This window comes from Lepisma saccharinum, chromosome 10, assembly GCF_977018435.1.
Source record: "Lepisma saccharinum chromosome 10, izLepSacc3.1, whole genome shotgun sequence".
Classification (NCBI taxonomy): domain Eukaryota; kingdom Metazoa; phylum Arthropoda; class Insecta; order Zygentoma; family Lepismatidae; genus Lepisma; species Lepisma saccharinum.
The window spans coordinates 64,396,118-64,419,500 of NC_139238.1; the positions used below are offsets into that span (position 1 = coordinate 64,396,118).

Consider the following 23,383-nt stretch of genomic DNA (forward strand, 5'->3'; position numbering starts at 1 on the left):
TATGACGGGTGTTCGTAATAAAACGATCTGAGAATTTGGGAGGTTTTTGGAAAGTTTGGACTTTGGGCATTGAAGTAGGGGTTTTGTACAGTCACGGATACTTTTGACTTGTAACGATTCCAGAGTCAATGATATTGTTACAACCCAGAAGTGTCCGTGACTGTACAACATAGTGGTTTCAGAGGCAGGCATGCAAACTGTATACTGTCATATGTAGTGCTTTATGGTAATTGATGAATTTAGATTTTGTGATCGTAATAGCAGACATGGAAGTTGTTTTGCGTTGGCGTATTTGCAGCGGTGAGAAGAACTTGAAACAATGCAAAGCACACAGTTTCAAAAATTCTACTGTCTCCACTCCCAGAAGTGTTATAGTTCTTTCATTTTGTTTAACTGTAAGAGGAATATGGAATATCATGTCACATTTTTCTTTATCCTTTTTTTTATTTTAAGATTTAACTACCATTCCAAAAATAGTATGTGTGTAACTGCGTAACTAGCAAATAAAATATGCTTCTATAGAACTGTTCTTCGATTGTTCATACGGATATTTGCGATAACTCTATAAAATACTATTTTATTACAGGAAGACAGGAAACACATCTCCACCCAGCAATAACAAGTTACAAAGTGGACATGGACCGGTAAGTGTTACTTTTTTGGTCTTACATGAAACGATTTTCATATTAATTTGCCTAGATTTGCTCAAAATTTGCCTATTTTGTCTTCTGCAACAACAGGCTGGGCAAATTATGTGGGAGCGTTGATATGGGAAGATATTTCCGTGATGGTTGTGGCTAAATCTGATGGTAGAATGTGCAAGAATGACAGAATCTACTTTCTTGGAACCTACTATCAGGTCACATCAAATTAAATCACAATTTATATAATTAATTTAGTTATTTCACCTTGTAATAAATAAATACTTAGGAGTAATATTAACATGTGAAAATTATATTAAAGAGGAAATAAAAAGTAGGCTTAATTCAGGAAATGCATGTTACTTCTCCCTTCATAAACTTTTGTCTTCTAGTTTAATATGTAAGAAACTAAAAGTTAAAATATACAAAACAGTAATTTTGCCTGTAGTATTATATGGGTGTGAAACTTGGTCCCTTACTTTGAAAGAGGAACATAAATTGAAAGTATTTGAAAATAAGATCCTTAGGAAAATCTTTGGACCTAAAAGGGATGAGGAGACAGGTGAGTGGAGAAGGTTACATAATTTGGAAGTACATAATTTGTATTCATGTCCAGATATTATTAGAATAATTAAATCAAGAAGAATTAGGTGGGCAGGCCATGTGGCACGAATGGGAGAGGAAAGAGGAGTTTACAGGATTCTTGTTGGGAAACCTGATGGTAAGAGACGTGTAGGAAGGCCAAAAAAAGATGGAGGGACAACGTTGAGATCGACCTAAAGGAAATCGGTAGGGATGGAAAAGATTATATAGATCTTGCTCAAGATAGGGACAGATGGAAGGCCTGTGTTGCTGCAGCCATGAACCTTCGGGTTTAAGAAGGCTAGAGAGTTAGTTAGTTAGTTAATTCACCTATGTGCAAATACAAAATAAATCAGGAAGATGCTCATCATGTTATATTTCAATGTCCATTTTATACCAATGAAAGGGATATCTTTATCAAGAATTTAATAAAGAAAGGAATATCCCTCCAAAATTCTTTATCCTCTTTAATATCGGCACCAGTTCCAACATTTGTATTATTTATATTTTTAGATTTTTTCACGATATTAATGTAGACATATAAATACTATATATGATTAAAATTTGTAATTTGATGCATCAATATTACATATGACTTAATTCGGTAGGTCACTTGGTGTAAGGCTGGTATAACAGTAGGCCCGTCCCGGTGGAGGCACAAGTGGTTCGGATCCCGCTTTAAACTGTAGGTCCAGTCCCGATTACCCTTACTGTGCATAAAGTGGATTTAAAACACAAATTAACCAATCAACAGTAGGCCCGTACAGAAAGCTGCAATCTTCGCTCTTTCTCCTACCCATGGTTACCCGCGTCTTAGAGAAGGTTTACCTGCTGGCTTGCCTGCGCCAACGAGTCGACATGCGTCTTTACCCGGGTTCCTCCTCTTGAAGGCTCGTGTGGACACCTGCAGCCAGTGTTGCCTACTTACGTAGCTCCGAAATTGTTAAGTGCTAAGAGCAATAGGAGCTATCTTCTCGAAGGAGAATATGGTTACTTAGTTAATTTATTGCCAGGAAATGAACGCATTTACAGCTTCATTTACTAAAAGATCGAGCATATAGAAAACTCCGTATCGAAAACTTATTTTCTTCTACTGCATGTTCCACAGAAGAACAGTGTTGGTAGCAAGATAATAACGATGCCTTTTGAATCCTTGGCGGTCGAGCGCGTTAAGTGGTGGCCTCACGATATCGGCATCGAACGTGACATGTTTGAATTCTGGCCTGGGCTTTTATTTTAGTTTGCCTTATTTATCTTGTCAAAGGGAACTGAATTGGATTACAGATGAAGATACTTGAGGATCCCCAACGACGTATTAGTTGATTTTTTTATTCTTATTATTTAGCGTCGCTTTTCTGGCACATGTTGTCTAATCGCGACGATGAGGTTGAATGATGATATGATGAAATTGATGAAGGGACACTCTCAAAGAACACCCATGCGCAAAATGGGATTAGAACCTGGGATTGTAGGTGATCAGATCGTGAGTCCAGCATTCAACGTTCTCGGCCATCGAGGTGACACAGAGGGGACTAATTCTCACAAAACGGATTTGGGAAATGTGTTATTCGCGCGCGCGCGCCCACACACACACACACACGCACACACACACACACACACACACACACACACCACACACACACACACACACCACACACACACACACACACACACACACACACTTGAAAGCTCAAATGGCAAACAAATGTACAAGGGCGTAACATTGTTCTTAGCGGGACAAAATCATCTCTACCAAGAATAAAAGAAAATACCTTTTTCCCAGAAAGGAAGGGGGAGAATCCGTGGCACCCCCGCTAATTCTTACCCTGGCGAATACCACCCAGAAAGAGTGAAAGGAGAAAAAGCTCTCCAATCTAATTTCTCCTTTACGTGTGGAAATGCAACGAGGACTCCCATTCCACACACTCCTGATGTTTGGAATTTCTCCGCACTCCTTCCGAGGGCAGCTCTTTGAGTGTTCTCATTGTAGCTGTGGCTGGTTGACAAGAATATGAAGCAGGAAGTGGCTTAAGCTCTCCCTCGGGGGCCCCCTCCTCCGGGAAATCAAAACCGAAAACTTTTGCTCCCGACATAAAACACCCTCTTAATAAGGGACGCAGAAGGTGGAGGAGAAAGTTCCGGCTCCCGAATGAAAGGGAAACCAAAAAAGTAAGAACTTCCTGGATGCTGTAATTTGAGGATTAGCTGAGGGGGTTAAAAAGGGTCGCAGATGTGTGGCAAGCGATCCAAACTGCATCGGAACTTTCTCTGAAAGCCAATCTGGTGGCAAATCTAAAATTGCCCATTCAATTGAAAGGAAAGATTTCTACACCCAGGGGAAAAACACTTAGTTCTAATTTTCAAGGATATATGTATAGTAGTCGGCGGGGGAGGGGGAGAACTTTATAAAATTTGGGCCATTATGCTATTATCATTTGCGCCCTGCCGACAACATTATTATTATTATTATTATTATTACTATTATTATTACAGTTTTGTTACCATGGCCCTTCACTTCCACTAATTGCATGCTCTGTATTAACCAGGGTTGTTAAAGATCCAGGAATTTTAAATAAATTAAATTCCAGGGGAGAAAATTAGCAAGCGTAAATCGGTTCTGGACTTTAAAGAACCTTTTTTTATGTAAAATATTCCAATTCAATTTTTCCTGATGAATTTAAATAGGGTCCAGGAACCTTTTTTCCGGATGAATTTAAATTGGGTCAAGAAACCTTTTTTCCGGATGAATTTAAATAGGGTCAATAAACCTTTCCATATGCATTTAAATAGGGTCCAGGAACCTTTTTTCCGGATGAATTTAAATAGGGTCAAGAAACTTTTTTTCCGGATGAATTTAAATAGGGTCAAGAAACCTTTTTTCCGGATGAATTTAAATAGGGTCCAGGAACCTTTTTTCCGGATGAATTTAAATAGGGTCCAGGAACCTTTTTTCCGGATGAATTTAAATTGGGTCAAGAAACCTTTTTTCGGATGAATTTAAATAAGGTCAAGAAACCTTTTTTCCATATGAATTTAAATAGGGTCCAGGAACCTTTTTTCCGGATGAATTTAAATAGGGTCAAGAAACCTTTTTTCCGGATGAATTTAAATAGGGTCAAGAAACCTTTTTTCCGGATGAATTTAAATAAGGTCAAGAAACCTTTTTTCCATATGAATTTAAATAGGGTCCAGGAACCTTTTTTCCGGATGAATTTAAATAGGGTCAAGAAACCTTTTTTCCGGATGAATTTAAATAGGGTCAAGAAACCTTTTTTCCGGATGAATTTAAATAGGGTCAAGAAACCTTTTTTCCGGATGAATTTAAATAGGGTCAAGAAACCTTTTTTCCGGATGAATTTAAATAGGGTCAAGAAACCTTTTTTCCGGATGAATTTAAATAGGGTCAAGAAACCTTTTTTCCGGATGAATTTAAATAGGGTCAATAAACCTTTTTTCCATATGAATTTAAATAGGGTCCAGGAACCTTTTTTCCGGATGAATTTAAATAGGGTCAAGAAACTTTTTTTCCGGATGAATTTAAATAGGGTCAAGAAACCTTTTTTCCGGATGAATTTAAATAGGGTCCAGGAACCTTTTTTCCGGATGAATTTAAATAGGGTCCAGGAACCTTTTTTCCGGATGAATTTAAATTGGGTCAAGAAACCTTTTTTCCGGATGAATTTAAATAAGGTCAAGAAACCTTTTTTCCATATGAATTTAAATAGGGTCCAGGAACCTTTTTTCCGGATGAATTTAAATAGGGTCCAGGAACCTTTTTTCCGGATGAATTTAAATAGGGTCCAGGAACCTTTTTTCCGGATGAATTTAAATTGGGTCAAGAAACCTTTTTTCCATATGAATTTAAATAGGGTCCAGGAACCTTTTTTCCGGATGAATTTAAATAGGGTCAAGAAACCTTTTTTCCGGATGAATTTAAATAGGGTCAAGAAACCTTTTTTCCGATTGAATTTAAATAGGGTCCAGGAACCTTTTTTCCGGATGAATTTAAATTGGGTCAAGAAACCTTTTTCCGGATGAATTTAAATAAGGTCAAGAAACCTTTTTTCCATATGAATTTAAATAGGGTCCAGGAACCTTTTTTCCGGATGAATTTAAATAGGGTCAAGAAACCTTTTTTCCGGATGAATTTAAATAGGGTCAAGAAACCTTTTTCCGGATGAATTTAAATAGGGTCCAGGAACCTTTTTTCCGGATGAATTTAAATTGGGTCAAGAAACCTTTTTTCCGGATGAATTTAAATAAGGTCAAGAAACCTTTTTTCCATATGAATTTAAATAGGGTCCAGGAACCTTTTTTCCGGATGAATTTAAATAGGGTCAAGAAACCTTTTTTCCGGATGAATTTAAATAGGGTCCAGGAACCTTTTTTCCGGATGAATTTAAATAGGGTCCAGGAACCTTTTTTCCGGATGAATTTAAATTGGGTCAAGAAACCTTTTTTCCGGATGAATTTAAATAAGGTCAAGAAACCTTTTTTCCATATGAATTTAAATAGGGTCCAGGAACCTTTTTTCCGGATGAATTTAAATAGGGTCAAGAAACCTTTTTTCGGGATGAATTTAAATAGGGTCCAGGAACCTTTTTTCCGGATGAATTTAAATAGGGTCCAGGAACCTTTTTTCCGGATGAATTTAAATTGGGTCAAGAAACCTTTTTTCCGGATGAATTTAAATTGGGTCAAGAAACCTTTTTTCCGGATGAATTTAAATAAGGTCAAGAAACCTTTTTTCCATATGAATTTAAATAGGGTCCAGGAACCTTTTTTCCGGATGAATTTAAATAGGGTCAAGAAACCTTTTTTCCGGATGAATTTAAATAGGGTCCAGGAACCTTTTTTCCGGATGAATTTAAATAAGGCCAAGAAACCTTTCTTCCGGATTAATTTATATACGGTCCAGGAACCATTTTTCCGGCTCAATTTAAATACGGTAAATGAACCTTTTTCCCCGAATGAATTTAAATACGGTCGAGGAACATTTTTTTTCCGGATGTGTTTAAATAGGGTCTAAGTTCCGTATTGAAATGAACGAATATGCAGCTTGGACCGAATTTAAATTGTGCGAGAGAGAAAGGTTCCGGTGCTGTTAAAGAACCCATCAGAATGTATGTGTTCCCGGATCTTTAATAATCCCCGGGGTTGTTAAAGGTCCAGAAATTGTAAATAAATTCAATTCCCGACCGGGAGACAAAATCATCACGTGTAAATGCGTTCTAAACAGTAAATAACCTTTTTATGTTTAAGATATTTCAATTCGATCCAGGAACCTTTTTTTCTGATGAATTTAAATACGGTCCAGGAACTTTTTTTCCAGATCAATTTAAATTCGGTCCAGGAATATTTTTCTCGGATCAGTTTAAATAGGGTCGAAGTTCCGTATTGAAATGAAGCAATACGCAACTTGGGCCGAATTTAAATTGTGCGACAAAGAAGGTTCCGGTCCTGTAGCGGAACCCAATTTAGAATTTATGGGTTGCTGGACGTTTAACAACACATCTGATTAAAAAATATTCACTAATTTTGGTTCATAAGCGCCACGTGCACTATGCATGTCGCCACACAACACTAATACCGCACAAAGAAAATGAAACCGACACTACATTACGGTAGCCACACTTGCGATCTGCGAAACAAGGATGTTCATTTCAACTGTCAATATCCCTCCACTTGACTTTCAGTTGCCATTCAAAATGTTCACATTTGTTTCTTGGAGCACTGTTGCGTGACCTCTGAAGATAGAGTTATGATGTGAGTAGTTATTTGAACGCTATAAAATCCTCCCTTCTACCATGTTTCATAAAATAACTAAGCAAGTAAAAACTTACCATAGTAGTGTAAAAGTATATAATACTATCTCGATAAATGATGAGTCCCCTCAGATTGATTTGCCTACACTTACAAAAGCTACATCTGTGAGATTGTTGTCCATAAGCTTGTTAAAAATATGCCCCTCTTGATATTGCTATGGCCACACTTAAAATTAGGACAAAGAGCTACCCACATACACCCACACCCACCCACGCCCACACATATTTACTTCCGGTCCACTTCCGGTCTACTTCCGGTCCACTTCCGGTTTACTTCCGGTTTAAGTTCAATTGGACACCAGACCCAACTTGCATATCTAGTACTAAGACAATGTAATATGCAGAGGCTTTCTAGAATTGCTCTGTGACACTCTTATTTATTACATCATAAATATATGATTTTTCACCTATAAGTATAACACTACATATGGTGTCATCAGGGAGTGTATCGTGGAATTCACACATAATTTTAATGTTTGTCCTGTCATTAACCACAACTTATTTCCTTTTTGAAGTGTTGATGACAAACATGGGTCTCTGTGCTTTGAATTCATCTGGTGTGTAATACATGTCAGTATTGCCAGTAGTGACCCTTTTGTATGCTGTATATGCTTCATATAATTTAAGAAAATCATCCTTGGACATGTTTAAATTATAATTTTCTCAAGGGAACACCTCATTTCTGCCATTTTTAAGATATATGTTTTTGATGTTGTAGTTATCAAATTTACTTGAATTTTTTTCTTGATTATTGTGTCTTCTAGTCTGAAACAGTACCACCACAAAATCTGGCATGTCATATTGTATACTGGAGAATGAGTTTGTAGCATCAAATTCATAATAGCTACCACTGGCAGGCTTTTGCACACATTGATATGTATAAAATTGTAAAGGTACCTGTGGATTTTTTAGTATATCTGCTTTGTATTTAAGAGCATAATTGGCTTCATACTCAACTACGGGAATTCTTAGCTCCATAGTCTGAATAAGGCACTTGCCTTCATCAGGTAGAGTATTAGGCAGAGCTGCCCCAGTAGAGTTTAATGTACTATACCTCATCAAAGCATTATTATCATTGGCAGCTCTTCTAAATGTAATTCTCAAACCACCCTTCCACATAATATCTTTGTAATCTGAGAAGAATCCTGGCAACAGGCGCATAGGAAACAATACTGTGTGGCTCTTGGATAATATTTTATCACCAGCCTCAAATCCACCTATTTTTTAGTAAGAAGCCTCGGTTTTGGATAATTTTAGTGTGGCCAAAGCTGTAGAGGTAGAACCAGGGTAGTCTACTCTGTTTATAACAACACCATGTCTTCTGATCTCAATTTCAGAGAACAGATGTGGCACAAAATTGTCTACCAATTTTATGTTTGAGTTAGCAGGATAATCTGAACCATCGAGCTTTACAACATCAAATTTGATGTATAGGTCTGCTCTGTGGGGGTGTATAAAGCCATCTCCTACATCAAGATCAACCTCAATCTCTGTGTTGGGTTGATTTAAATTTGCAAATGTCCTCCTGTTTGGGGGGAATGATTGTAGCTCATAACTCTCAATATTTTCCATTGTTTTTGTATGTATTTTTATTTAAATATTAATTTCTATGATAGCAGTTGTTGTGGCTCCAGCAAAATCAACTAATTCTTCTTTTTCATTAGTGACCATCAATTCAATGTAGTCTATTCTATTATGGCACACAGGAAAATATAATGTTGGTGATGGAGTGTAGATGATGGGCTCCATAAATTCAGAGTTAGGTTTGAATGTTGCAATGATGCCAGTTTGTTTGTGAGTGACTATTCCATCTGATTTGGTGATCATACCCTCGGCCACATTACAGTGAATATTTAGAGTTTCTATAGCTAAGAATTTAGGTATATTAATAGCAGTGTGTTTGATGGCTGGTTCAAGTTTTGTGTTGTTCTGGAAGCCCAATAGCTCTCCTATAGTACCCAGATCCACTGTCTCTGTAGCAGACACAATCTCTACTCTGTGAGTGACAGAATTTTGAGTTAATACTATACCTCTGGGTAACTGAGCATTTAAAGTAGACAGATTATACTGCCCTGGAGTGATGACAATGTTTTGGTCACCAACTGTGATTGTGTTGTTGTGGTGTGTAATATTAGGGATCAAGTACATGCCATAAAATGCTCTGAGAGCTATTGTTTTGGGATACACTATATCATCATGTAATCTGAGTTTCAATATTGAATTTTGGCTGGTGAGATGGAATACTCCCATGATGTTTCAGATACCACGAGGCTTTTTGAAAATCTTCAATTGATGGTTTATTTATTTGAGACAGATATCTAAGAACAGATAAACACAGATGTCCACAATTAACATCTTTGAAATTTTGAACACGGGCATTATTGTAATAAAGATTAGTTGATTTTAGATATTTTACTAAATTTTCAGGTGGAATACCTCCAAATGAATCAAACACAAATGCCTCATTGTTTAAATATTTAATATAACAGATCCAGTGAGTGCCCTGATTTTTGTACTTATCCAAATTAACTATGGCACACTCTTTGTTGAGTGGTTGTTCTGGTAAGGAATCAGACATGTACACACCTCTAAAATTTTTGATGCCCAGTGGCTAGATTAAAGCTTCAATATCTTGGTTTGTAAGCGGCTCTTGTTTTTTTAAACTTATTCATGGCTTTCTTAAGACCTTTGCCTTGTTTTTCCATGGCCGGATTATGGCGCTTCAATTCATCTAATTCTGCCTTATTCTTCTTGGCATCTATTACTGTTTTTGCTATAGCAGCTGATCCCCCAGCCAAGCTCCCAACAGCACCAAGTGGTGCTAAGATGGCCGGGATACTAAATATGAAGCCCCCTGTATGCAATTTTTTCCTGGAATGCTGTAATTTTTTTAATTGAGGGGTACTAAGTAATAATTTCATACCATGGCCCTTGGCAAGACAAGAATTTTTTTTTGTTGCGCTGTTTTTTCGTTAAAAGACTATCAATAGTTTCAAGAGATTTAAGACCTACATAAGGTATCTGATACATAACACCCTTGGCCTTCATCCTAGGTTTATTATATACATATTCTGGGATTACATAGCTTAATTAAGTGGCTTAATTTTATTTAATTTATCACAACCCCCACCCCAGTTTTTGTTTGGTGTTCATAGCTATGGTGGTCCCCAATGCTGCTATTCTCTCACTTAAAGAAGCATCTTTGCTTACAAATCTACCAAATGCAGCCTCTTCTAATTTCTTGTCTGCAACATGTCTCTTGTCAAGATCAGTATGTGTGTTGTATGCTATGTCATGGTCTCTACAAACAGCATCTAGAGGATTAACACCAGGGTCACCTCTGTTTAATCTATGATCTAGTTTTGTGGCTGGACCACAATACTGATAGCCTGGTATGTGTAGTTCAAATGGCATTTTGTTTATAATGTCATTAACCAGCCCCCGACCCTCAGAGATATTCCAAAATTTAGGTGGTAGAGTATTAATAATTTTTATAAGATATCCAATCCCCTTAGTGTCATTCACTATAAAATTAGACAATTTGGTGCTTATCATGTCCATAATTCCAACCTTTTCATTGTAAAAATTGTGGTTACCAGCATTTTCTTCCCCAGCTATCACCAGCAACCTATCTATAAGTTTCCTGACATCATCAACCCACACAAATTCTTTAGGCAGGGTGTTATATTGTTTGATCCCACTACCTGTCTTGATCTGTGACCATATGGGCTTGATTAAGTTGTTGTATTTTGCTCCACTGCTAGACTTGACACTTTTTTGTGTGGGATCATTGTTCTGGTATAGAGCATCTAATTTTATTAATATTTCTTTGTAATGCTCATAATCTTGATCTGTATAGTTGCCAGGTCTCTTCCTAGTCATCAGTTCCCACAATCCAGGTGTGCCAGGATACTTAACAAAACCACCACTTTCTCCAAGATGAGATTCTGAATATACAATTAGATCATCTCCCATAAATGTTACTCTAAAATTGCCAATTCTATGTATGATGCTACCATCACGCTCTGTGTCAGCATATAAACAAAAAACCTCATCTTTGTTGTCTTTAGGTGTGCTTAAATATTTTTGAGCAAGAAGACCCAATTCAATAGGATCCTGAGTAGCTTCAATTCTTCGAGGAGGAACAGGACTAGGTGTATGAATACTAGAAAGTGGGGTGATTGGATAATCTAATATGTTCCTAGCAGCTACAGGTACAAGCTCTGTGATCAAATTTTGATTTTGCTCTGTAACAATTTTGACATTTTTACCTAATTCACTAATAGCATCAATAATAGGCTGTTCTGTTTGTTTGTGTTGTTCATAGATTCCCACGTTCTCTGATTTCCATTCCTTAAATCTTTTTACAAGATAATCTCTTAATTTAAGATCATCAATAATTGGCCTTTTCATGGTTATTTATATATGTTTCAATGTCTAGAAAATTGTTAATTTTATTTCTATATTTACCACTATTAGGTTTCCTTGTCATATCAATTGTGACAAACCCATCGCTGTCCTGGTTCCAGCACCTACTGCAAAACTTGGAAAAATCATTGTAGCTCAAGTCCCCACCTACATATTCATCATGTATGTGTTTGAGGTTGGTATGATCTTGATGAAACACACATATAAAATTGCTGTTGTCTCGGATCAGCTGCTTCGGTATTTTAGAAAAAGTCTGTGCCAGGTAGAAGCAATCTATGTTTTTGTGTCGGCCCTGTGTAAAAAAATTTCTAACCTTGTTTTGATTATCCAGTATAATGTCATCGAACACAACAACAGAGTTATCAAGACAGTCATGGAGTGGCTTAACATCTGATTCAAAAGTGGCTATATCCAGTCCATCATATAGCTTCATCAGCTGCTGATATTTTAATTGTTCCAAGCTCTTAGAGAAAACATACAAGTGCCTGTTTTTCCAGTCTAACCATTTGGGTGCCAATAAAAAATTATCAATCATTAGTGTAGTTTTACCACAAGCCGATGGCCCAACAATAAGACATCTAATATTATCAGGAAGCAGCTTGCCATTTCTCTTAATCTGCTGTTCAGGCTCTGGCAGTCTCTTTATAACATCCCAGGTGTTCATAGTATCACTTTGTTTGCCTCGATCCAGCTGTGTTCTGAGAGACCTAGCCATTTCACCAGTATCTTTTTGCCTTTTCTGCGGATGATTTTTTCTATAAGATATGTGTCAGGCTGTTTAGTTTTGTTGAGTTCTTCTTCATAGAACCTGCATTTGAGAATTTCTCCTCGATGGTCTTTTATTATATATGTGTTACGGGTCCCAGGTTTAACTTGAACCACTGTAAATAATTCAGTGCTCCAGTTTCTGGTAAAGCCTCTTTTGAATATGTGCTTATATTTGCTGATTCTTACTTGATCACCTACCTTCCATTTGGCTTTTCTTGTTGTTGGCTGGTATCTAGGATAATAAACAGTACTGATCAATTTTTGCTCATCAGATGAAGTTACCTCAGAGGGCTTCATGTTGATTGTGGAATGGACCGAGTTGTTATATCTATCTAAAAGTTCTGGTAGGATACTGAGCCATTTATAATTACCTTGAAGGGTAAATTTTTTATACATATGATTTTTTAGGGTTTTGTTGAATCTTTCTACAATAGAGGCCTTGAGATCACTGTAACTCGAGTAATGTTGTATTGACTGGCTTTTAATAAATTGTTGAAACACCAAATTATAGAATTCTATGCCATTATCTGTTTGTAGATAGCGCGGTGATATTCCACTCTGATTGATGATTGTCCTGAAGGCTTCTGTAACACAAGCTCCAGTCTTGGATTTGAGTGGCACAGCCCAGGCATATTTTGAAAATGTGTCTATGACAGTGAGTAGATACTTGTAGCCCTTGTTGATTTTGTCTATGTTTTTAAGCTGTCCACTTGCCATCTCAACCAAGTCACACTGCCATAAATCATCTATGCCTTTTGTGACTACTGGCAATCTCTTATAATTATGTCTGGCTTCTCTGTGTAATTCATCAACAATAATTTGTCTAGACATAGTATGTAAACAAGAATATTGCAACTATGGGATGTTCAGCAGCTGATACTACAGGATTTTCTAAATATAATTTGTCTCCTATTTGTATATTAAATTCCAGAGAACCATCATCTTCAGCATAAGATGTTTCTAATGTATTGGGGTCTGTAAAATCCTCTAACTCTATACTGGTGGCCTTTGGTTTGTTGTCAGCATTTGTTATTGATAAAGTAGGGTAGTGGTGTGCCTGTGGTTGTAGCCAATATTTGATCTTGATTGGTCTGAGTGTGCCCCCAACAAAAAACTGGTAATAAAATTGTGCAGGGGACAGCATATATATTTTGCCACCTGGTGTAAATGGTGAATCATATTTTTTGTTGGGGATACTGTACAATTCAAGAATTACTGTATGTTTAGGATTCTCGATTAGGCCAGTTATTTCTTTTTCTGCTGTAAGCAATCTACTTGTTACAGATTCAAGATGCTCATTGATAGTCCTAACAATCTCATCGTGCCCTGGTTTCATTCTTATGTCTACAGCAAGTTTCTTGTATTGGTGGACAATCTCTTGAAGCTGGGTGGCAAAAACAGACAGAGCATTTGCTTGGTTGGATTCCATGGTTCCTAGCTGTTGCTTGATATTAGCTACAATTTGCTGTAGATTTTCAACAACTGCCAATTTTGAATTTTGAGCAGTAAGATCATGGACTTGTCTTCTGATATCCTCAAACAAAGCATAAAGTTCATTAATATGTTGATTAGTTGGTAGAGTGGCCACTGTCTGAGTAAGTTGTTTGATATCTGTCTGGATATTCTTGATATCTTCTGATTTCAATATGCGATTCACAGCTCTCTTAATATTTTTAAGTTCCTGTGATGTAGGCAGATTTGCTACAGTATTCTGCAAAGATTCAAGTGCCAATTTCACATCATTTAATTCAGATTCATCAGCCACACTACGCATAGCATCTTAAGCAGGGCTATGTCTGCCTGAGTAGGTGTTGATTGTTGTAAAATTTCAAGTTTTGTTTGGATATCATCGATCAAGTGATGAAAATGAGATAGCTCAGATTCAGTGTTGAGGTTTTCAAGTTTGGTGATCTGTTGCTGGACACTGACAAGGGTGTCTACAATACCAGGCAGGCGAGATTCTAGAGTTTCTTGTACATTTGTCAGATCACTTTGTACTGTTGCTATTGTACCCTCAAGATGGCTTATGGTACTCTGAATTTTTCCAAAATCTTCATATGTTTCAAGTTGTAGCTTGATGTTGGCAACACTACAAGTTATAGCACTCAGAGCATCAGAAGATGGTAGGTTGTTCATAAAATTTTCAAGTGTCTCAATTTTTTCTTTAACCTCGGCTATGGCATTGTTCAAGGGGTCCAGATTAGGTATCTGTAGTGATTAAATCTGTTCTTTTAGAGTGGAAATTACTAGATCAAAATCTTCTTGTGACTTTATGCTTTTGACAATTGTTTGGAGCTGTGTCTGGACATTATTAATCTGGTCTTCTAATTGTTGTTTCAATTGCTCAGAGTTGGTAGCCTGAGTCTTAAATTTGGCTTGAAGAGCTGCTACAGCTTCCTCTAAATTTTGAAAATTATCTAATGTAGCCAAGTCAGTATATTTTTGAAGCAGCAATTTGAGTTCTGAGTCAATTTTAAGAAGAGGGTCCATGCATTGTGATTTTAAATTTGTAATTTCTAGTTGAAGACTGGCATTGAGTGTGGTTTGTAAAGCTTGTAAATCACTTCTTAATTTTTTTAATCTGACATCAAGCATCAGAATCTCATCACTGTGATCTTCATGCCTTGTATGGCCAAATATATCATTAGGCATTTTTGTTTTAGTGGTTATTTATTATAAAATATCTAATTCTTAATTTTATAAAAAAAGGTATAAGCTTGTCATAGGATCCTGGGACCTCAATATATAAGCAGTCACCAGCAGAAACAGTATATACAGTGCCAGAAACCATGTCTGAGTGCCTAATTCTATAAACATTTCTCCCTACTGAAATTTTGACATTACCCTCGGGGGTTGTAATAAATTGTAATTGACCACCTACAGGCAATTGGTAATAATTTAAATTATTGTTAAATATGTATAATATTTTACCTGTTTTATCATCAACATCTGTAAGTATGCTGTTCAGATGAATAATTAACAAAGCACTTAGTTTAGATATTATAGATTGTATATCAGAAGAGAGTGCTGGTGTTGGCAGGTCCATAATAGCCTGTTTTTTAAATCCAAATAAGTTCATTGGCATGTTTATTTATTTCAAATCATGCTCTGTAATTGGGCATTGATTGCTATTTTTCAAATCACAATGACCCCATGGAAGAGTATGTATGCCGCATGATAAAATGCATCTCTTATCATCATGTGGGTCCAGAGCCACTTTTCTTACAATATTGCTAGTCAATAAGTGATCCACACTCTGAATTCTATTTTCTGATGTTCTGATTGTGCTACATGATTTGAGACAATTTTTGTAATCCTCAAATTCAAGCTCTTTGTCAACAATTACTCTGCCAATGCCCTTGGCTTTTTTGGCAACAGCGCCACTACATGTTTCAAAACTATACATCTTGGCCCTTAACCCAGCAAATGCCACAATAACATCACCAAGTGTCTCATCTTTTAACTTGCCAGGCACCTTTTTGTTGTGGTGTTGAATCTCTGTATGTTCACTGGTATCAAAATATTTAAACAATTCAGGCTGTGCTATATCTTTATAAACATCTTCTGTTTGAATATCAAGAACAAAACTATCTGTGTCCATGTACATCAGTTTTACACAATCACCATAAAAAGGTTTCAACACATCATAATACAATTTTAACATGTGTAATTTGGCCAATTCCAATATCACAGCCCCTACATAAATAGGCTTATCAAACTTAATATTTGTTTTTTTCATGTTGAAAAGTGCCATATTCTCATCATAAATTCTTCTGTAATTGAAGTTTGGCTTTGCAATCAATTTTTTGCTCCGGCTGGGGTCAGTAATTATTTTAACATCAATATGTTTTCTGACATTTTCAATTGTTTTGCCATACACTGAATTGACCATCAATTTAAACAAGGTCTTATCAAATTGGCTCAATGCAGATGTTGGAAGCTCTGTGTTTGTATCAATATATGGCTTCAACCATCTTGAGTGCCTGAACCTCAAAACTTTTCCAACTTTGGTCACTTGAACACCATGATTCATCAGGAACTGGAGGTTTTTGTAATATATGACATGATCCTGTTTAGGCACTAGAGTCATCATCAATTTCTTCTGTTTAGAGCCAGGTGAACACTTAACCTCAGGAATTGGGGGCAGATCAGAAAATGTGTTGTGTAAATCATCAGGAATTGTCAGATCAACCTCTAAGAACAGGCCATAGTTACTGTCATCAAAATCATGAAGATCTTCAATATTGAAATTTTCGACCCACTCAAGCCCTGCATATGGCAATTTATCCATCATGGCATAACCATACAGGCTGTTTGCATCCACATACAGTATATAATTTGATGGCAGTGCTGGATCATAATCAGGAATATATTTGTTATTTGCTCTGGCATATCTTTGAGAGCATTGCACCATGCCTCCTCTTATACATTGTTCCATAAACAGATACATGTCCTGATCCTGAATGAGATCCAACTGCATTTTAGTATTCAAAAACATTGCAGACCATGCTAGGCCTGGAGCACTGTAGAAATAAATTGGATCCAGTTTATAATTTTGCATGGCAGATTTTCTAAATGCCTGAAGTATATCAGCTAAGAGAGTCACATCAAGTTTTAAATATGCCTTATGATAATCACCAAATGTCTGGCATTTTAAATTGTTCCACATCAACTGGGCATGGTGATAATCTTCATTAGTGATTCCAGATGCTTTGAGTTTGCTGTAGAACTCTTGTTGTGGTGGCAGAGCACACTCATCAAATTTAGAAAAAATCTGTAACATAATCATATGGGTATACACCCTTCCGCCTAATTAATTTCAGGTCCTGATTTGGAAACAAAGCACATGTGATTTTGAATTGATCATCAGATAATTGATTGGCCAGTGTAGCCAAGCTAGCGGACAGAATTCTGTAGGAATCAAGATATCTTAAGTGAATGGGAACACCATTAACTTTAATTATCTTGCTAATAGCTATATATTTCTCATCATTTTCTGCTAAAATATTTAAATTCTGCTTGTCAAACCCCTCGTACCTAATCAGATGATGAAAATCATAATTGGATGCACCATGGCAAAATATAGGGACAAATTTTGGTCTCCGGATCTTAATATTACAGCTATTACACAGGACCATTTTGAATTTACCATCTGTATGAGAATGGTGATGCACCTTGATATTTGTATCTGAAAATTCAGAATCACATACCGGGCATTTTTCTGCATTGTTGAAATCTTCAATCTCATCCTCTGTTAAAGGCACCATGGGTTTTGATTTTAATAAGACATTAGATGCTATGTCATGGCACTAATTTTCTATTCTATGTGCAAATTCTTTGATGGCATCTGGTCCCATGTATAAATATTCTTCACTAACAACACCATCCTGTACAACCACATAATAAAAACTAGAAGGCTCATGTAACTGGTATGATGTAATTGAAGATTCATCAGGATCTGGGCTGCATCATGCAAGGGGTTTGAGGTTTGATTCAAAATCACAGACTATATATGCTGAATGTTCCAACAAGGCTTCAAATTTTTTGAATTTGGCATTTTCATTTGGCTTAGGCATAACCATATGAACAGGTTTATGGCTGCCACAGTATTTTAAATGTTCAATTAACTTGTTTCTAGCAATTTCTGTATTCTGTTCACAAACACCATTTTCCATTTTTCTACCATCAAATACAGTTAAACATCTTCTACACAACTTGAATATTGTCTTAGATTTGTCTAGTTGTTTTCTGACTAAAGTTTCAAGACTGTGTATCAGAATGTAATGATATGTGCCATCCTCTTCAATTAAGAGCAGATCAATCGGAACAGCAGAATCATCATCAAATGTACTGATTCTGAGAGGATCTATCAAGCAATTGCCACGGCCAGTAGAACAAATAAAAACATTAATAGATAATTGTTTACCATTGATATCCCTGGCCTTTTTTTTCAAATTTATCAATATTCTGAACTGACATTGGATATTTTAAGCCCTCCATAGCATCATCAAAATCATGTTCATGTTGTTTATAATAAGTTATTCTCTGAGGGTTCCTTAAAACTGGATACAAAGCAGCTAAAATACACCACAGAAAACATTTCTCATCATTATTTTCTATGTTAACCACGGCTTTTTTGTTTTTAATATTGGCAGGTAATGGCAGATATGTAGATCCTTGTAATGGGCTGAATTCAGAAATATTAATATATAACTTGTGTGGAGATCCACATAGGCTCCATCCTGATTCTCTTGCAGCAAATTCAGAATGTTTAATATTCAATTTATCTATCAAACTGCTTATTATTTTGTCTAAATTTGTATTTGAATATATAGCTACAGTTTCTGTTATGTGGGGCTGTGTAAATTTTGTGCAATTTGGTTTCTTATATTGTGTAAACAATTTGAGGGACAGCTTATAAGAGCCATTTTGTGCATTTAGAATTGCCTGCACATCAGGATTTATACTGTTCAAAAAATTCTTAATATCACATCTTGGCTCTGATACAAAACAGTGATCCCTAAGTTCGCCAGCAAAACTGCTATGAATAGGTGCATTGCGCGGCTGCTTTGCTGCTCTAGCATTAACAGGTGTTTCAAGCTTCCTTTTCAGACCAGATGTAGATGGTTGTGGGGGCAATGTTGATGACTGTGCAGAACAAGTACCCATATGTTTATATATGAAGTATTCCATGCTATATTTTCTATGGCATTTTGGGCATATTTTTGTGGGTGTTCTGCATTTTTCTGGATCACAATTCTTTTGGTGCCTAGCCCAATTGGGGCTGGTTATATTCTTATTGCATTGATTACAATATTTTTGATTTGGCATTTTTGTTGTTGGTTTATTATATAAAATTTCTTGGGGTTCAAATCAAAACTCTATACTTAATAAAAAATATCAGTCGGGTTCAGCAGTGTGCTTTGTATATTTAGTGTATATACTTAGTGTGTAAATATGTTTGGCTTTGGCATTTTTGTTGTTGGTTTATTATATAAAATTTCTTGGGGTTCAAATCAAAACTCTATACTTAATAAAAAATATCAGTTGGGTTCAGCAGTGTGCTTTGTATACTTTGTGTGTGTGTGTGTGTGTGTGTGTGTGTGTGGGTGTGTGTGTGTGTGTGTGTGTGTGTGTAAATATGTTTGGCTTTGGCATTTTTGTTGTTGGTTTATTATATAAAATTTCTTGGGGTTCAAATCAAAACTCTATACTTAATAAAAAATATCAGTTGGGTTCAGCAGTGTGCTTTGTATACTTTGTGTGTGTGTGTGTGTGTGTGTTAATATGTTTGGCTTTGGCATTTTTGTTGTTGGTTTATTATATAAAATTTATTGGGGTCCAAATCAAAACTCTATACTTAATAAACCTAAAAAACACAGGTGTCTGTCAAGTAAACCGGAAGTGGACCGGAAGTGGACCGGAAGTAAATATGTTGGGTGGGTGTGGGTGTATATGGGTAGCTCTTTGGTATAATTTTAAGTGTAGCAGAAACAATATCAAGAGGGGCATATTTTTAACAAGCTTATGGTCAACAATCTCACAGATGTAGCTTTTGTAAGTGTAGGCAAATCAATCTGAAGGGGCTCATCATTTCACGGGAAATTCCCGAGGTCATTTTTACAAAAATCTTGGGTTAGACAGAGTACCACACTTGAGCAATAAGCTCATATGCACATCTTGAGCTAGTTTTAAGTGTAGCCAAATCTGCCTGAGGGTGCTCATCATTTATCGAGATAGTATTATATACTTTTACACTACTTGCCATGTCTTATTTTGCTATTTTATCATAATGTTAAGGAATTTTATTAGTCGATGGCCTTTGTTACTTTTGCCCCTTCGGCTTCTCATTTTTGGCGTCCTTAGGACATGTGGCCCCCCAGGCTATAGCCTAAGGTAGCCTAGTGGCAAGAGTATCAATGGACACAAACAAGTTCACTATATTCGTAACAGATGTCAAAAGAAGAATCTCTGGAAATGAAAATAATAAAAAGTACAAATACAAAATAATGAGGACATTTAACTGTTTACACACAAGTATCGCACTTATTCTCTGCCGTACATGTCTTGCAGTGTAACTTTACATTTACAGTTTAAAATTACACAACCAAGCATGTTTGTCCTGGGTAATAAAACCCTGAACTTAACCCCTAAGTGGGTAATTTGCACATACGAAATCTCTTCCGTAAAAGTCCTTATCACTGTCTGAAAGTTCATCTTTTATACACGAAGGCGATTGCTTTTGTTGCTTAGAGCCATCGTGGATAAAAGCAAGACTTCAAAATGTAAGAAGGCAGGTGTTCCGGGTTCGAATCCCAGCCTGGGAATGGCTGTCCTTTGTGAGTGTCCCTTAATCAATTGCATCTACTAATCCCTCATCCTCATCGTCGCGATTAGTCAAAAGTGGCAGAGAAGCGACGTAAAAAAACTAATCCAATAAATTAAGAAAAATGCGAACCCACTGCAGACAACAAGTGTACATGGCTGATATATCGATAGGCGGATCTATACTCTATCCATGGAATCTTTGGAGTAAGATCGCACATAAACGCAGAGTAGGAGAGAAAGCGAGTGAGCGGAGCGAAGCAGTAAACACTGCTGAAAAAGCTGCAGGCGCTTTTCTTTCTCCACGCAATCCCGTTCCCTCGCACGTGTTCATTGGTCGAGCCTTCTCGAGTCACTATTTGCGCAGAGACTTGCTTTCGTTCACTAGCTCCAGTGATTCTCGGGACAGAGTAAATTTTTTTTTACCTGGGAGGGACACAGAATAGATATAGTGTAAGCATATACGAAGTAGAAATGGAAATATAGGGTGCAGATTTTTCTAGATATTAAGAACAACCTCAAACATCACATCCACATCAAGACAATTAGGAGCGGATTTGTGGCCAGATAAACTGCGATTGGACCTTCAAAGTTGACTCCGAAGCAATGTACAGTCTCCCTTCATCAATATCATCATATCATCACTCATCTTTATCATGGCAGTTAGCCAAAAGTGGCAGAAAAGTGAAATGAAATAAACCAAATTAGTCAATCAATCATAAGAAAAGTGTAGCTATGCAATTTAATCCGGGATTGAAAATCATACTTTCTATTTAATTCGCAGGTGGTGATCGGAGGCTGCAATTTGGATTGCATCATGAAAGTGCAGGAGAGCAACGTTAAGGTAGGACAAGAACTTCTAATTTCTGATGTAAACATAATGCTTAGTTACATATTTATATGCGGGAAAATCGTCTGGATGAGTGATGAACTAACAGCAGCTACAACAAACGCGCATGTGCAGAATCTCCCCTGCTTAGGTAACTACGAAGCTCGCAACCAGTCTACCATGGAACTTTGACCCGTTAAGACATGAATTGTGGCAGCGGAGGCTTTCATCCAAACAGGTTTTCATTAAAGTAGACACAGCGGGGAGGTGGAATAATCGCGAGAGGGCACAACCGCGAAACGGAACATATGCGAGGGAATAAGAGCGAAAGGAATTACAGCGAAACGGACTAAACGCGAACGGATAACTGTGAAGGAATAACAGTGAAAGGCACAACCGCGAAAATTTCATTTCGCTTTTCCGGTTGTTCTGGCGACTCGACACAGTGCGGACTCGCTTCGAATTTTCTTGCGTCCTGATCCTACCCTTCCACCTGGAGACTTCTGGTTCTTTGCATGGCCGTATTTAGAGGGGGGGGGGTTCTAGGGTTCAACCCCCCCGAAAATTCTCACATGTTGCATTAATGGAATTTCAGAAACCATAATCTGTAAGTCATTTTCAAAAATGTATTCGAAGTTTCAAAGAAATACAACAAGGAAACAATGTTGAAACGATCAATCTAGAATTTTCATACATTTGGAATTCTGAAACTTGAGTGAAACAGTATTTTTTCTCGGAATTGCAAACCACCCACGCGACCCTTCCAATTTCACTTCTGCTGTCCTCTTTCCAGTATTATTCCTGGCTGGGTCGGACCGAAAATTCCCTTATGATTGTTCCTTTCCAACTTTTAAATTCCCTATCCGATAAAGTTGAAAATCCCCCTTGATAGGAGTTGAAACCTCGGATCCCCAGTTTTGTACGTTTGCGATTGCGGTTACAATACATGCACCGGGGTAAGTTTTTAAAAAGAATAACTGGTTACATAGTTTTCAAAATTTCAAAAATTACGTTTTAAGGTCAAACAACAAAAACTTTATGACTAAAATTTCCATCTAACTTTTAAAGCTTTTTCTTGAATTATTATTATTTTGGAATAAAATTGGTTTATAATTACGATATTTTAATTATTATTATATAATTATTGTAATTATTTCTATTATTCAAATTTCTGGCGACGCCCATCAAAACAATTATTAATGAACCCCCCCGAAAATTTTTCCTGCCTACGGCCATGTGGTTCTTTACACTGCTATTGGCTCTCCATTGTCTGGCCCACTTCATCATTTCAAGGTACATACTTAGCAATAAAGTTTTGGACACCATATTCAATTTTTCCAGGTTAAAGATCAGAGCTACGTTCACTGATTTTGATGTCCTTAACCATATCATTTGTCCACGAAATAACATAAAAACTCGTCTTTGTTTCGACTACCGACAAAAATAGTTTGATGCGAAACCATCCATTACTAGAGAAAATGCATATACATAGACTTTCCGCGATACTATTGTGCGTGCGTGTTGCATTCCTCCAGGTGCGAGAGAAAATCAGAGTACTTGTTCTTCCCCTGTTCGTATTTGATAACTATTGGAATGCGTGACAAAATTTGGTTCTAATATAATTGTCGGAAGTGAAACATTATGCAACAACTTTTTTTTTAGAACTGGACTGATATCCAATTTTTTGAAAAATCTAGTTGAGCCAGTAATCTTGCTAGATTGTATTGACAAACTTCGTGTAATTTTATTTTTATATTGTGGATATTTGCAAAAGTTTCTTGGCGCCCTAAATTTTCTACTACAGCGAATGAAAACTACAAGATTTGCTCCAGAATGTTCTCTAAATATCATTTTTTTTATAGAATGTAGCGTGGAACGTGGTTTTTTGAAACAAGGAATATTTTCAAAAAAATTTCCTTGTCGAAAAAGTACAGAATTGCTAAGAGAAGTGAACAATGAAACATGCATCCATGCTTTGTGCACAT

General features: G+C 36.7%; 1 protein-coding gene across 1 annotated transcript in view; it reads left to right on the forward strand.

The window, feature by feature from the left end:
• Positions 1-21,590, forward strand: part of LOC145994132 (pseudouridine-5'-phosphate glycosidase-like) — a 170,708-nt gene extending 149,118 nt beyond the window's left edge. Inside the window, exons 8-9 of the mRNA XM_083130222.1 lie at positions 587-644; positions 21,354-21,590. Of these exons, the coding sequence (XP_082986348.1) occupies positions 587-644; positions 21,354-21,590 (295 nt within the window). The remainder of the gene's footprint in view (positions 1-586; positions 645-21,353) is intronic.
• The last annotated feature ends 1,793 nt before the right edge of the window (positions 21,591-23,383 follow it).